The sequence below is a fragment of the Hippocampus comes genome, unplaced genomic scaffold, assembly GCF_001891065.2.
Source record: "Hippocampus comes isolate QL1 unplaced genomic scaffold, H_comes_QL1_v1.1 scaffold242, whole genome shotgun sequence".
NCBI lineage: Eukaryota > Metazoa > Chordata > Actinopteri > Syngnathiformes > Syngnathidae > Hippocampus > Hippocampus comes.
Genome location: NW_017805385.1, coordinates 458,717 through 473,436, shown reverse-complemented (window position 1 = coordinate 473,436; position 14,720 = coordinate 458,717). Strand labels below are relative to the sequence as shown.

At 42.1% G+C, this 14,720-nt stretch overlaps 1 protein-coding gene across 6 annotated transcripts in view; it reads left to right on the top strand.

Moving 5' to 3' along the window:
* fhod3b (formin homology 2 domain containing 3b) overlaps positions 1–14,720 on the top strand; it is a 100,233-nt gene that overhangs the window by 46,091 nt on the left and 39,422 nt on the right. For 5 of the 6 annotated variants that reach the window (XM_019872865.1, XM_019872868.1, XM_019872867.1 and 2 more), the window contains exons 4-5: positions 7,926–7,993; positions 11,181–11,286. In XM_019872865.1, coding sequence (XP_019728424.1) covers positions 7,926–7,993; positions 11,181–11,286 — 174 coding nt within the window. Of the gene's footprint in view, positions 1–7,925; positions 7,994–9,167; positions 9,376–11,180; positions 11,287–14,720 lie in introns of those variants that run through there. The other variant, XM_019872871.1, reaches the window with a different exon arrangement.

The window sequence follows — 14,720 nt, the reverse complement described above, 5'->3', positions numbered from 1 at the left end:
TAACTTTTTTTTCCGTGAAATCCCCAGGCTTGCCGTGTTTTTTTGGTTTTTTTTTTTTTTTTTGACTGAGAAATTTCCTTGCGGCCCAAAAATGCACAATATTTGGAACTGTGCGTCCCGCGGGAAAATTATGCGTCTAGGACGCGGGACGCAGAGGTAACGAGATGGCTGAGCATTGCAGTCAGGCATCCCTGTGCAGACCCAAACAAGAGTGTCCTCTATTGAGTCACTCTGACCGCATCAGATAGCATCTTGATGTGTGGTCAAAATACATATTACACAGGCAAAGCAACAGAGCTGTAGTCCGCCATGCCTGCCAAGCACCAACGACCTCCTAGTAAGGCCTCTTTGAAGAAAAGTAGCAGAAGTCGGCGATATTCACAGACAAATGTCACTGCTGCCTTCAAGCAGAATTATGGTGACTGACAAAAAAACCTAAACTTTCACCACGGGTTGTGTGTAAACACGTCAATAAACGCCGCAATCCCATTCCCGCTGGGGCACAATGGGTGCTGTTGTGCTCTGCGGGGCAGGTTTGATGTTTATATGAACTTGGCTGGGGTATGTTGTTGCATTGAATGGGCCAGGCGGGATCGGGTGTCACAGCCCAGGAACACAACCTCCCGTGCCCGGCTCCCATGAGGAAATCCAGCGACACCTTACCTGTGAGAGAAGTAGAATTAGAAGAAATTATGCTGGTTTATTTGCACGGTTGTATCGTGGCACGAGTATTTTCTGAACAGCAGTCCTTGCACCGTCTGCTTGTGATGTGTTTATGATCAGATTATGCGCCGGTTTATTACTTGTTTGGGGGTTTTCATGTCTCCCCCATGTCTCTTGCTTTTTGTGGGTTTTGACTTTCACGCCCTGTGCGTCCTGTGAGGCCTTCCTAAGGCTCCCAGTGGCGGAGGCTTCTTCAATCTGTGTGGCCGGGCTCAGTTTTCTGAAATCTAAACCATCGTCGCCACATGGCTTTCATCATAACATCCAAAGCATTTCCAGGCAACAGGAACAAATTAATGGATGCCTTTATTCCTTTGTGCACATTTTGAGCCATCTGTTTACATGTGAGAGTGAAAGTTCATCTTGGTGCAGACATTTTCTGACTCCGAGTATGACTTGTCGTCAAAAGCCAAACACAGAATGTGAGCTCAGTCTTACCTGCATTGCTGCCAAATAATTTCCACCTGAGTGCTATAATCTGCTTTTATTGACCCTTCATTCACCTTCACTCAGGCAGAAGGGGGCTAATTCCCGGCCAGTATCATGCCAAACGTCAATCTCGGAAAGTCATTTTATCTTTTTTTTTTCTTTTTTTTTTTCCTTCATGATTTCTGGAAAACTGACTTTTCACCAGCGTTCTAAACTGGCAGGAATGTGGCAATCGAAATGTGTTTTATTTGGTCACAGGGTCTCCTCTAGGTATAGTCACCTTTATTGTCGCCTACATTTTGGACTATTTTCCACTACAAAAAAGTAGTTGCAGCAAACTATCAAATCCAGACAGCATTAAGACATCAGAAAAAAAATGCTAAACAACAGCAATGGACAAGTTTCATCTATTCCTCTGTATTTGTCACATATTTTATTAAAAGGCACTGAGGGCAGTAAGAAAACAGACCAATGCAGTGGAAGCTGTGTTGGATAGAGTTGCACAGCAACATTTTTAGCTGCCAAAAATGACTCGGTAGCATTATTCTTGAGTAGGTCCTGGCGTTAAATGAAGAAGAAGAAGAAAAAAAAAAAGAAAGTACAACAAAGCGGCTCATTTCTGTGTCAACGTGGCACAGCGCTCAGTGCCTGAACCCGGAGGAATTTGAGTCATTTTCAAATCCAAAATGTTTGATGATGCTGGGGTCCAAGTTGTTGGTTTTCCCTGCCATTTTCTATTTCAAATTACATTTCTCACTTTTAATCAATGGTCAACCCTGCCCTTCCCAAAAAGAATCCAATTTTTTTTCTTGACAGGGAAAATTATCATGTCATGCATTGTCATTTGTTGCGATTCATCTTTGCTTTAGATTAACAAAGAGGACAGACAAAAGTTTATTGATGTTGCCGTGACTGTAATAAAACTACTTAGAAAAAAGATCATACAGGTGGAGGATTTTATTTCTCCTGACTACTCCAAAAGCAACCGAACTCTAAATGTTGGCAGGTTATATCAGAAAGTTACTTACAGCAACACAGCCCTCAAGGAATAAACAGCTAAATGGGGGATGGCAAGAATGATGCATAATGAACCCCAACTCTAATCTAAGTGGAATTATTTAACGATATCTTTCCATCGTGCATCTACTAAGACCATCTTTCTGCACTCTGTTGTTAAAGCTGCACTTTAAACAACAACTTGCTATACTGTACTGCATGCAGCATTGTCCAGGCCAAAGGAATCTCTCGGCTTCATCAGACCTGAATAGCCATCGTCACTTATATCATTCTTTTTTTTTTTTTAAACTGCGATCCTGTATTCGCGTCAAAAATGACAAACAAACTGCCCACGGCTATTCTTAGCAAAGGTGACTTTTCACGACTAGCATGGCAGACGCCTTTGTCTGCAGACTGTTTTCTGCCTTTAAGCATGAATAGCAAAGCACATTCCATATGATGAAAACTGCCCCGCTACGGCACTGTGCTTTTGATGCATTATATTGCAGGTTACTGTATAATGATTTTGCCTTTTCTTATCTGCAGTGTTGTATCTCAGAAAATGGGACTTTGTGTTGCAATTTAAGAGTTAAAAAAATAAAATAAAAAATGAGGAATACATCTTACTTTGTGGCACGAGGATTTACTCACAGCATATAATTAGACTCAACCTACTACTAAATCAAAAATATGTATTGAATAAATCAGCAAGCTGTAAATGATTCAAGCTTATTATGCAGCCCAATTATGGTTTATGCACGGTCGTTCAAAAGATGAAGCCAAAATGATATTGCCTGCCCCAAACATATGCTATCACTTTTGCTTTATTTGGGCTCTTTTTCCGAGATTTGCATTGGGACAATAAAAAAAAGCCCTGACAAATGCAGTAAGCCATTAAGTTGGACGTTTCAGCTGGTTTCAGGTAAACATAACTGTTAGAGTTGGGGTCCTGAAACATTAAGCTCTGCGGTTTCGTCGCTGGCAAGGAAAAAGCCTGCTCTTCGGTGTGTATCCGTGCCAAACGGTATGGAGCTAATCTCCACTGAGCTATTTCTCATTAGAGATGGGCCTCTGAGCCCTTCATCAGAGGGTGCACCGTTGACAGGGACAGGGAAAAGATCTGTCTGTTCCTGCAGATGTGCCTTATTTAGTGTCGGCAAGGAATAACTTTCTGACATTTTTATTGCAGTCCAGAATAAAGGGCCTAAGAGAGAGAGAAGGACTCTTGAGTGTATGGCTACAGGAAGATGGAATCATGCGCAAGTGCTTCTGGATTTGCAGAGGGCCACTCGGTGTCAAGTCAGGTGCTGATGCATCGCTGTCATTGGGGCTTTCTGCCATCTGGTCACAGTCACTTGTTAAGCAGGGCTGGGTGTCAGTTCATTGTTGGCTGATTTACATTCAGTGTTCGCGAGGAAGAGCAGTCCAATTCCAGACTTAAACACGAGTGAGAAAGGGAAAATGACTGTGCCGTCTTTTCACCTGGGTGATCACACCTCATTCTGTTTCAGACATTGGAATCCATACATCAAAACATGATGAAAAATTAAAAGATGGAACGACATTGTCGTGCCTGTTTTGTTTTGTATCCAGCAGGTGGCAGTGGAGAGCTCGGGCACGTTCTGTTTTTTAAAAGCTCAGTTCTCCAAACCAATGTGCAGCTTTCCTGCAGCTTCCAGATTTATTGTTTGTGGATGCTGTTGCCTGTGACTGGGATATTTTCCATAAAAGACCAGCCCTGCTCATTAGCTGTTTCAACCATGTATGGCACTGAACGTGAAAAACATTTTAAGCTCCGATCCACTTCTACGTAATACCATCCCATCATAAATCAGAATCGGGGAAAGATTGTTATGCGGACAAGAACAGTTTGCATTTCAGCAACCAAGTGCATTTATTTGAAGACTCTCAACCACATGTGGTTTAATTTCAGTTCACACGTCACAATGTACTGAATTGCATTCAACAGTTTTTTTAAGACAGTATTTCCTCGCGATAACACAGTTCATCTTTCACGGCTTTGCTGTTCCACTGATTTTTTTTTTTGTGCATTTTTTTCTTCAACAGTCCATTGCATTCTGCATACTGATTGGCTAAGGGACTGTAGACTAATGTCAACAGTCTCTGTGCCTTGCCGAACAGCTTGCCAAATTTTCTCCATGACAAAACCTGTCAGTGAAACTTTCTATACAGTTTTTCTAAAACCTGTCAGTTGTTTGTAAGACACCTTTCATATTTTTAATGCTTGGGCACGAAAAAAAGGATTAATCTTTGGTTTCTTTCAATACATGTATTGTATACGTAAAAATTGTAAAAAAAAAGGCCAACGACGACTTCACGGATTTCAATTATCACGGGTTCTTTTTGGAACGTAACCCCTGCAATAAACAAGGGATTACTGTATTTCAAATTATTGTCAATGCCAAACTATTTTTCCCATAGGAGGTAATTGAATTATTTACCCCAGGGTGAAAATGTCACCATCATAAAACATTCAACTGCACAGGGTTGTGCAAAGTGTATTTTGGTGGCGAGCTTCTGTTCATGTACACAGGTAGTCATTCGTCATCATGCTTTCAGCTACATCATATTTGCCTGAGCATTTGCATGGTATAAATAATTAGTGCTTATGTTTGATTATTTGTATCGCTTATATTTTTTGTGAGCAGTCAAACCCTTTGGTTAAACACATTTGTGGTAAGGTTCCGGACTCTGGAAGTGCAAAGTGCAGAAATGGGGGAACAAGCAGATTGAGATGACCGCAGATGGGCAAGTTGTTGCTCAGCAATTAGGACCTGAGAGCTATGTTTGGGGTTGACAGGTTGCTGGAAGAGTGCAGACGTGCAGGGGAGCGTGGGCAAAGTGACGGGCTGCGGCCAGGGAGAAAGGAACAAGTCAAGCTATTCCGAAAAGGTCTCAAGCAAAAATATACTGAGCGGTGAGATATAGACTCCATGTAGAGCTTTGACAATTCATTCGCGTGGTGGGATCTGAGCTTGGCTCGAGAAGGGCACCAGATTGAGATTGGGCAACAGCTGCTGAGCGATTCTGGCGCAGCACACCTGAAAGGACTCAGTCACATGCAAACGAGTCCACAATATGGAGCTCAGGATGCTGAGATAGCAGACGTGACGGTTTGCAGTTAATCCTTTAGATGCTCACTTAGCTAAAGTCTGACAAGATTTGCTGTGTCTCACGCGACACCTCAAAGTTTAAACTCAAACTTTGGTTTGACCTACGAGTCTTATTTCCCCAGAACGTTTTGGTCGCAAAAAAGGATTCATTTTGGTGAATTAAAACCTGGAATTTGCATTTGTAGTTCAAAGTAAAAGTGTACAATTCTTTACTCGAATGTTGTGTCAGGACTCAAGCTGTGCAATTGGTGCCTGCGCCTCCAATGGGGACTTACTCGACTTAAACCACCTCTTAACCCAGTAAAGCTGGAACCATTAGATGATTAACAGAAAATGTAATTCATTCGGATTCTTTGAAACTCGAGCTTTTATCAGTCCGAATGTACATTAAAAAACATGAATTATAGTGTTCCTACTATTATTCAAAGTGCAGCATTAGGAAAATCACCAATGTATCTGGAACAGGAACATTTTCTAAAACCTTGTTGGTCTTTGTTTCGGCAGGCACACTTTATAGTTCTCACAGCAGACATGGCCAGAGTGTCCTTTGCAGTACTTTTGTGTCTCTTTCAGGTTTCCCATGTTGGGAAATGATCAAGGCCATCCTTTTTCAGATCAGGCGACTCCCAAAGCGTCTTCCCAATGCACAAAATAAATTAATGTTTGACTTCTCAGATTCATATTTTGGAGGGTTGTGGGGGGGGGGGGGGATGAAGAAGCAAAACGGGGCCTTGTACATATCTGCTGTTTCAAATGTTTTAAAACGTTTTATAAAATGTGAAATATGAACTTATTTGGCAATCTTCTGGAATCATTTGGAAAGCCGGCTGTCATTTGGACTCAAATGTTCTAATAACATGACAAAACACATGAAAATATATACTTGGGTTGCTCTGATCAATCAGTGAAGGGACAGAAAAAAGTTATTGTGTGTCGTTTATCTTTCCCTGTGAGGTAAATTTGCAATTTGGTTAAAGAACCAGTGTCATTACTAATATAGTTACATTGGCTACTACTTAATTAGGCTTGAACAGATTAGATTGACATGGCAACACATCAATGCTGTAATCCAATTAGACCAAAAAAAAAATCTAACATACACATACACAGATGAGTAAAAGTGCTGTGGAGAGAAATGCTGCGAATTGAAGAAAATACACTCATGGGAATAAATTAATACACGTTCATGGAACAACTATTTCAATGTACGTTCTACTGTAAATGAAGGTCAGTGCTTCTGTAATGTTTAGGCCAGCAGAGAAGGCTTTGTTGGCCCAGATGGCCCACCACCATTACAATGACTCTTAGTGGAGCACACTCAACTGCCACCACCATTAGCCTGGCAAATGTTGACCAAAGTGGGGGAAGAGATCCTGTAAAGATCACCGCCATGATCACACGTTTGTCCTTTGTACGTGTTGAATCACACCTTGAGCTTCTGCGCCATCCAGCCGATAAACCAAGATGAAACGGTTGTCCTCTGGGGGGGGGTAATGAGGATATACACATTAAAGATCTTGTTTATCTTGAATCATCTTTTTACAAAGTATGTCGTGGTATGATGTTGCACGATTGTTGCATCAGTGAGCCTCCGCATACGGTGGGAAAAAGCTGTGTGTCATTGGAAAGGCACCCTCCAAGACATCAGGCTCAGCCTGCTTATTCTGTCTGGTCCGGTGTCTGGAAGTAGGCTATGTGTGCCCACAGAACTGGCAGCCGACATACATCCTCTCTCTTTCTCCCTCTGTTCATCCGCTAAAGGGATTTACTCGCTAGCTGTGATGGCCAGCAACAATAATGAATGGGAACCTTTTGCTAGAAGGCCCAATCGTATGCACCAATCGGTGTGTGTTTCTCAGCCTTGAGGATGGGATTAGCAGAAGCTGTTTGTAAAGAAGAGTCATTCGAATGGCATTGTGTGTGTGTGTGTGTGTGTGTGTATGTGTTTCTGCAGTGCAACATAGAAGCATGTCTCAGAAAAAGAGAGAGAGAGAGAGAGAGAGAGAGAAACTGTCCAGTCCGACAAGAATCGGGAGAGTAGACACTGCATGAGGCAGTTAGTTGCTGTATCTGCAGCAGCGCTTCTGCTGAGTCAGAGAGCTTTCAAGAGCATTGATGGGACGTCTCAGAATGCGCTCAACACTGCCACTCTCTGGCAGCCGTGCAGGCTGCTTGCAGGGTGACAGACGACCAAAAGTTGTTGCAGGAAATGTTCACGACCATTAGAGGGACCCACGCGGCTTTCGGCATATTTCCATAACTGATTAATGAGAAGATTGTTCCTGAGCCATTGTGGTGTTTCTGCCATGAATTTGCATAATCACAAGCTGCGCATTCAGCACCGTCAGCAGGAAACTACTCACTAACTCTACCCAGATGTGGCGTCTGCTCTTCTTTTTGTCTCACGGCGTATTTTTCACATTTGGCTACTCGGGAATAATTGCAGCGATTGAAAGTCGGCGGACACAATGGAGTTATTTGTTATTCATGGCACACTGTGTCCACTTTAACCACTGTTCATAAGCGGCTCTTTTAGGGTAGGACAAAACAAATTTGTCTTATTTATTCAGCATTTGCTTTGTGACAACATTATGGGAGGTTTCCACATGTGTGACTGATTCATCTCCTTTGCTCTCCATACAGAAAAACTCTACAACTCCAGCGGAAGGGAGCTGAGGAGAGCCCTCTTTTCCCTCAAGCAAATCTTTCAGGTAATTCACCCTTTTCAGCAGCCGGTTTCTTCCACTTCCACACTGGTAGTAACAATCACGTAGCTATGGTAAAGCTGTTATGGAAGCAGTTTAACCCCCTCCAGGGAAGGGAAGGGGCCTTGATGGCCCCTCGGTGTTGGGCTGCTCTCTTCCATGCCCCCCATCTGAATGCTGGGCTTCATCACAACATGCCCCAACTGGGCTTTAAATAACAATGTTACTGACAGGTGAGAGTTGCAGGTGGTTTTGTCATTGGGGATAAAAATTGTCCTGGCAATGGATGAATTGCTGGCGTCGCGTAGAATCTTTGTACATCCAAAATCAGCCATTTTCGGGGGACCCCAAAAACAGTTTGTTCAATCCGATATATTGAGAGCCCCAGCCATTTTCAACACTTTAGATTGGTTAGTAATTTGTAAAAAAAATAAATAAACCTTCACACGTGCGGACTGACCAACAGTATTTGTGAAAACATATTAAATTTACCGAATTGTGACATCGGTGTCAGCGGACAAAATTACATAAAATATCCGATAGTGTGGCCAGAGAGCCTCATCCTCACAAATGTCTACTAAGAGTGTATATCATAATCAATTGAAACAAACTTTGGAGTTATGTACGAGAAGCGCAAACAGTACAAGCCTTTAAATCAAGAAGCTTAAAAAGCGATGCACCCCACCCCTTTTTTTTTACATATCATTGTTGTTGAGCGGAAACCCGATGTGTCCAAATATGGTCAAATTCATGTTTTTTCACAAATCGACACCAATGGTTCGTGGACGTGTCATCTGTTATTTTTACGCATCATTAAGAAGATTGAAAGTGTGAGTGTTTGTTTGACAATAGACAGACAATAATGTGTTAAAATAGGTTAGATACATTTGAGTACGTCTGTATTGTTACAAATGGATAGCTGTGAGGATTCAGTGTAGAAGTAAGTGTATCAACCACGACGGTAAGTGCGTACAGATTCTTTTCTAATCTTTTCTAATTATTGCATTGCTTAGTCAGCTCATTGTTTTCTATTTATAGCATCGCCCAGGGCACTAAAACCTTTAAAACAGAGCTTGGGAAAATGATGTAATCACTGTCATTTGCTTTGTGAAGTAATAAAGCCTTTTCGTCCTGTCGGGGTTGATGTTTGTCCTACCACTTTAAATAAAAACTCTGGAGTCAATTAGCCACTTTTTACAGTGTCGAATCAGTGATTGCACATCATTTTGTGGTGGTGTTTTGTTCACGTGGCTGCACAATATAGCAATGTAATGTATAATACCAATTCATGCTATTTGGTAACTCAAGCAAGATGACTTTTTTAAACATAATTTCCTGATTACAAGTTGTGATTTTTGAAGATGTGAGGATTCCACCAGAAAGTGACGGTATGCTTTACATGTCGAATAACTTGATTGTCACGTTTCACTAGGCATTGTTTTTATTACTGTGTATGTGCTTGGTTTTGATTGCTGAAACAAAAAGATTCTAAACATTTTCACCGATTTTAAAGATGTTAGAGGCCCCACACCTGATGGAAAAAAAAGACCCTCATACTTCGGGTGACCAACAAAGCACATGATCCATATAATCATGTCTCAGCAGTCACGAGTCTTCTCCCCCAAACCAGAAGTTTAACCATAGCATCTGACCTGTAAGACGAACACGAGGCCATCAGGCCATCCACACTGCGAGAAAATGCAAAGATGGAGGAGTAGTTGTAGAAATGGAAGAATCTTGCAAGTGCATTGCAGTTGAGAAACTCTGCTCCCATGATGATGTATGAGTTGGGAGACATGTTAGACACTCACCCACTGCAGCCAGTTGCTCCTTTATTTGTGTCCGGCAACAGCGCTGCATTCAGGTCAAGCATTAGCATTTATGATTGCTTGACGATTTGAATTGCGTCAGAAAAATCACTCCAATCACACGCCTCGCTTCGGTAAATCTTTTAGAGACACCTGTGCGTCAGTGAGGTTTGCTGACTGATCACGAGGAGACAAAAAGTTATGAATTTGGCCTGATATTTGATCCATGTGCACTCCTTGCTTTCCGCTTTAAATCGGCATCCTACCAAACACGTTTTGCACCTCAGCCACACAGTTAAAAGCATATTTTGATAAGTTGGTGTGGACTGAATGAGAGCCTGACCTCAACCCCATGAAACAACTTTGTGATGAAGTAAAACCACAATGGGCTGTGAGCGGACCTTTGTCCTTGTTTAATGAATCTGTAATCAAAAGGGTTGGCGGGGGGCAGCGCTCATGGCTTGGCTTTTTGACCGCAACAGGTGAAGTCCATGTTAAATAGCATAAACCGATGGTTTTAAATCGAGATTTTCCCCACTCACATTCCAACACTCACCTATAGCCACACAATCTGTGTTAGTGACTGAAAGACGAGATGGTTCCTACAAGCTGCCGAAATGAGTTTCCTCCATATGCTCACTCGCTCTGATGCAGTGACTCACCAATACTGCTGCAGCTGGCTGAAAGGCTCGGCTGAGAAATATATTTTCTTAAGTAAATGATGCTATTTGCCCCTCGGTGACTCATGGATGAAATTCCTACTAAATCGGTTCCATTAAGGTTTCTTGGCAAAGCTCTTCTCTTGCCAATATATCCCAAAGCCAGAACTCCATCTGTTTAGTGCTGTTCAGATGGACAGGTATGAACACAGCAAACAATTCTGGTGCTCACCAAATGCACTGATCTCAGACCTCCTGCAAGAGATGATTTCAAAGATGGTTCGTATGTCATGTGACAGAAATCGGAGCTCGGTCCGCTACAGCCTGCATTTGCATGAGTTTAAATTGCACCATCAAAGTCTCTAGCCAGCCTTCTTTGTATCCGGTGATGCACTGTGTACAGAGTAGGGCAACAACATTCATGATAGCATCGGCAGCTAACATGACAGAACGATATATTAACAGAATGCCCTCACCAGGTTCAAATGCAATGTGATGAGGAAGTGAGGGAGGAACGTAGCCTTACTTAGTGAGCACTTCAACAGTAGTCAGAAAGCAAACTTGCGTCTCTCCGATAACTAGATGCATGTCTATATTTTTGGGGGGTTGCAAAGCCCAAGGTCGTTTGGATGAGCTACCACCACCCTAAGTTCAGAAATATCGTAATTTAGGGTTATTGTAAAATTTGCCGACATTATTGACTTGTCTTCCATCTCTCCTGTTTAGGATGACAAAGATCTGGTGCATGAGTTTGTGGTGGCCGAGGGACTGACTTGTCTGATCAAAGTGGGTGCTGAAGCTGACCAGAACTACCAGAATTACATCCTCAGAGGTACACGAGTGTCAGAACTGCACGGTATTCGATTACATTGTCACACTTACGCTTTGGTTCAGAAGGAGGACTTACCCAATCAATCCCCAAACACTTGTCTTTCCATAAACCTGCCCGGAGCCATGTGTTTACTATGTCAATTGATACCTCGGCTGTATGACCTTCTCATATGAAAAAGCCATATGAAGTCATGTTGAGGCCGAGTTTAGTGGCTGGTTCATTTATCGGTCCCCTGGCAGTGAAGATGAGAGACCGCATGCTTTCAGTCCGCATGGCGGAGGACTCACCCGCCGACTGCAGGGTCACGGACATTTTAACTGCCTGATATCATCATGGTCACACATGCTTAAGTAGCTCATAAAAACCTGTTAGGATCATAAAATGTACCCCCTTTCTGTTGTGTTTATCTTTTCATGAGCTCTTTTTTAAAAAGTATTTGTTGATAAGCCTGAGCCAATAGGATCAGGCTGGCTCTGTTTTTTTTTTGTTTTTTTTTTTTAAATCTGATCCAACTAAGTGATGCAAAATTCCAAAGGTGGAAACTTTTTATAGATATATATGACAATTATATTCAGGTGTATATAACTGTAAAGTTCATAATAAAATCAGGCAATCAATCAACCAATAACTGACTTGAATTCGTCACTTACAGTTTTGGGGGAAATAATTTCAGTTAAAAAAAATACTATTGCTTTTTATTATTATTGAACTCATAACTACTAAGTGCAACCAAATAAAAACAACAAAAACAAAACTTCTGCAAGTCAAGATGTCAGGTTTGAGCAAGATGCTTTGTGTTTACTCCCTGAAATGAGGCCCCCAAGTGCAAACTCTCTTACGAATTGCCCTTGTCTGGACACCAATGACAAGTTACCTCTGTTCCTTCCCAACTTGTGTGGGTTATAAACATGAACATGACCTTTGCTTTGATTCTGTTAGCCCCGATCTTGAATGTTTTTCTCATCCCCGGCGCAGACTGAATTGCACAAGAGTGGGAGGAGGTTTTATGTGGACCCTCAAGCGTTAGGGGAGATGTTGGTGTTACTCTGATGAATCATGCGAGCACTTCTCATGTTATTTCACTCCCTTGTCTGATCAAAACTCTCTGATCATTTATTTGGTCATCCTGGTATTTCAAAACCACTAGGAGAAATTTAACAATCATCCCCCTCCCCTCCTCCCACAAGGGCCTTTAACCCAATTGAATTGCTCATTTTGTCTCTCTTGACTCACCATCGAATATTTTGAGACTATAGTAGGGACATCCCTCCCTCTCGTGACAAGTAGGACATGAGCACACATGCATATGATGTACTGTAGACGTGGCTGCTATCCATGTGATGACTGAATGAACTGTGGAACTAAGTCATAGGGATTCACAGAAGAGGGGTGCGGAGGGGGTCGCAGAACTGTGGTTTACATACATGCACACTGGCACAAAAAGATACAGGAAACTTTCAACGTGTGCATCTGAAAAAATGAAAAAATGTCAGACAGATGACACGATGCCTGTTCATTTGGACATGCGCAATGTTGTGATTTGCACGCCCGTGCAATAGTTGGCAAAGCCATTTTGTACAAATATATAGTTTTATATATTTATTTTATTTATTTATTTTTAATGTGATGTCTTCGTAGTTGAAGCCAGTTTCAAAAGGTAAGGAAGAGAGCCTTGAAGTTTTCTGTCTGGAGGGCCTCTGACAGCTCCCTCATGAATCAATAAAACTATCTTAAGAGATGGAAAAAGTATTCACACGTGCACCAAGTGAGCATATATTTTACAAGAGCAGGTTCCCAGACTTCACTCCTTGGAATAATGCCATCTCTAGCCACATCTCGCTTTTTCCCCCCCTCTCAGTTTTTGTTGCCCCGAAGGTGTCTGTGACCACTTAGTGCTGTGATGTGGATTATTTAAGGGTCCAGTCCCTTCTTGGGGCCCCCTCTCACACCTGGCCCAGAGGGCTTCCAGACTGGGATTTAACTTGCCGGAGGCCTGCAGTTCTGGCCCAGAGGGAAACTTGTTTGCCTTCATCACCCCATCAGTGCAAATGGGAATGAGGTCACTCTTTCTGAGCTGCCTTTTTGTCATCTGGTTGAGCTACTTTATGTTCAGACACGCTGCAAGGTCACTAATATACCAGAGTAATTCAAGCTTCATTAGATTTAAGCATTCTTCCATCCATGATTATAATAAATTAAGAAATAAATGAAAGGCTATCGTGTACAGTTACATGAGAGGGTCACTTCTCAGATATACTTTACTGATACGGATTGAGTATTTAAAACAATTGATGGCATTGAAAATGATAAATACTACGTATAATGTTTAATCTGTTACAGGGTCAAACTGTTACTATCATGGAATCTTATGTCCTATTCTGGGTACACATTTTTTTTGGGGGGGGGGGGTCGTTGTTCATTTTCTGCACCGCTGAATAAGTGTAAAAATGACTCCAATATAAAAGTCTTAATGGTTACTGAGGAGTCACAGTCACAAAGAACAAAGCCTGTCCGAAGTTAAATGTGAAAACAATAAAGCACCCTTTGATAACATTGCTTATGGTTATATTACGGTTACATAACCTAACAAGACTCAGATTGCTAATTTGAATCACTCAAACTAATTCTTCACAGTACTGTATCTATCTGTAGGACTGCTCCGGTGTGACCTGAAAAAAAGCACAATACTCCGAACTGATTGGACGATTCATCAACGTGTGCACGCCTACCAAACATTTGTTTGTACGGAAAATGTCGTGACTGGCATGTGCCTTGTTTTGAACAGCTGAAATCTGTTATCTCGATGACTGGCACAGATGGCATCATGGTGTTAATTGATAGTTGATGTTTTTGCAATGTAAATATCCGGATAAAGGGTGTCTTATAAATGACATGATGTTGATTTTTGAATCAACCGAGAAAAGCATCTTGGCGCTTCTTGTTTCGTCACAGCTGCCCGCGTCCCGCCCCCAACCACTCTAGTTTGTGATTGGTCCGCACAACTAGTGGTGCGGCTAAGAACAACTCACAGAGGGCTCCGGACAAGTTTCTTTGGTTTTGTGAACTCACAGATGCCGTGCAAAGTTATCTTGCAGGCAAGTTTAACGGTAACAGAATTGCGACTTCTAACATATGTATGTTATGTACTAGTTATGTACTATGTTACGTACTAGCAAGCCAAACAAAAAGCAAGATTCTGAGTTGTTTGTTTCTCTCTGACTCATACTTTATATATATATATAAAAAAAAAAAACTCGTCTCACCCCTCGGGTGGTGTCCATCCTTCATTCAGCTCGGGTCCTCTACCAGAGGCCAGGAAGCTTGAGGGTTCTGCGCAGTATCCTTGCTGTTCCCAGCACTGCACATTTCTGGACTGAGATGTCCGATGTTGTTCCCGGGATCTGTTGCAACCACTCATCTAGTTTGGGGGTCAC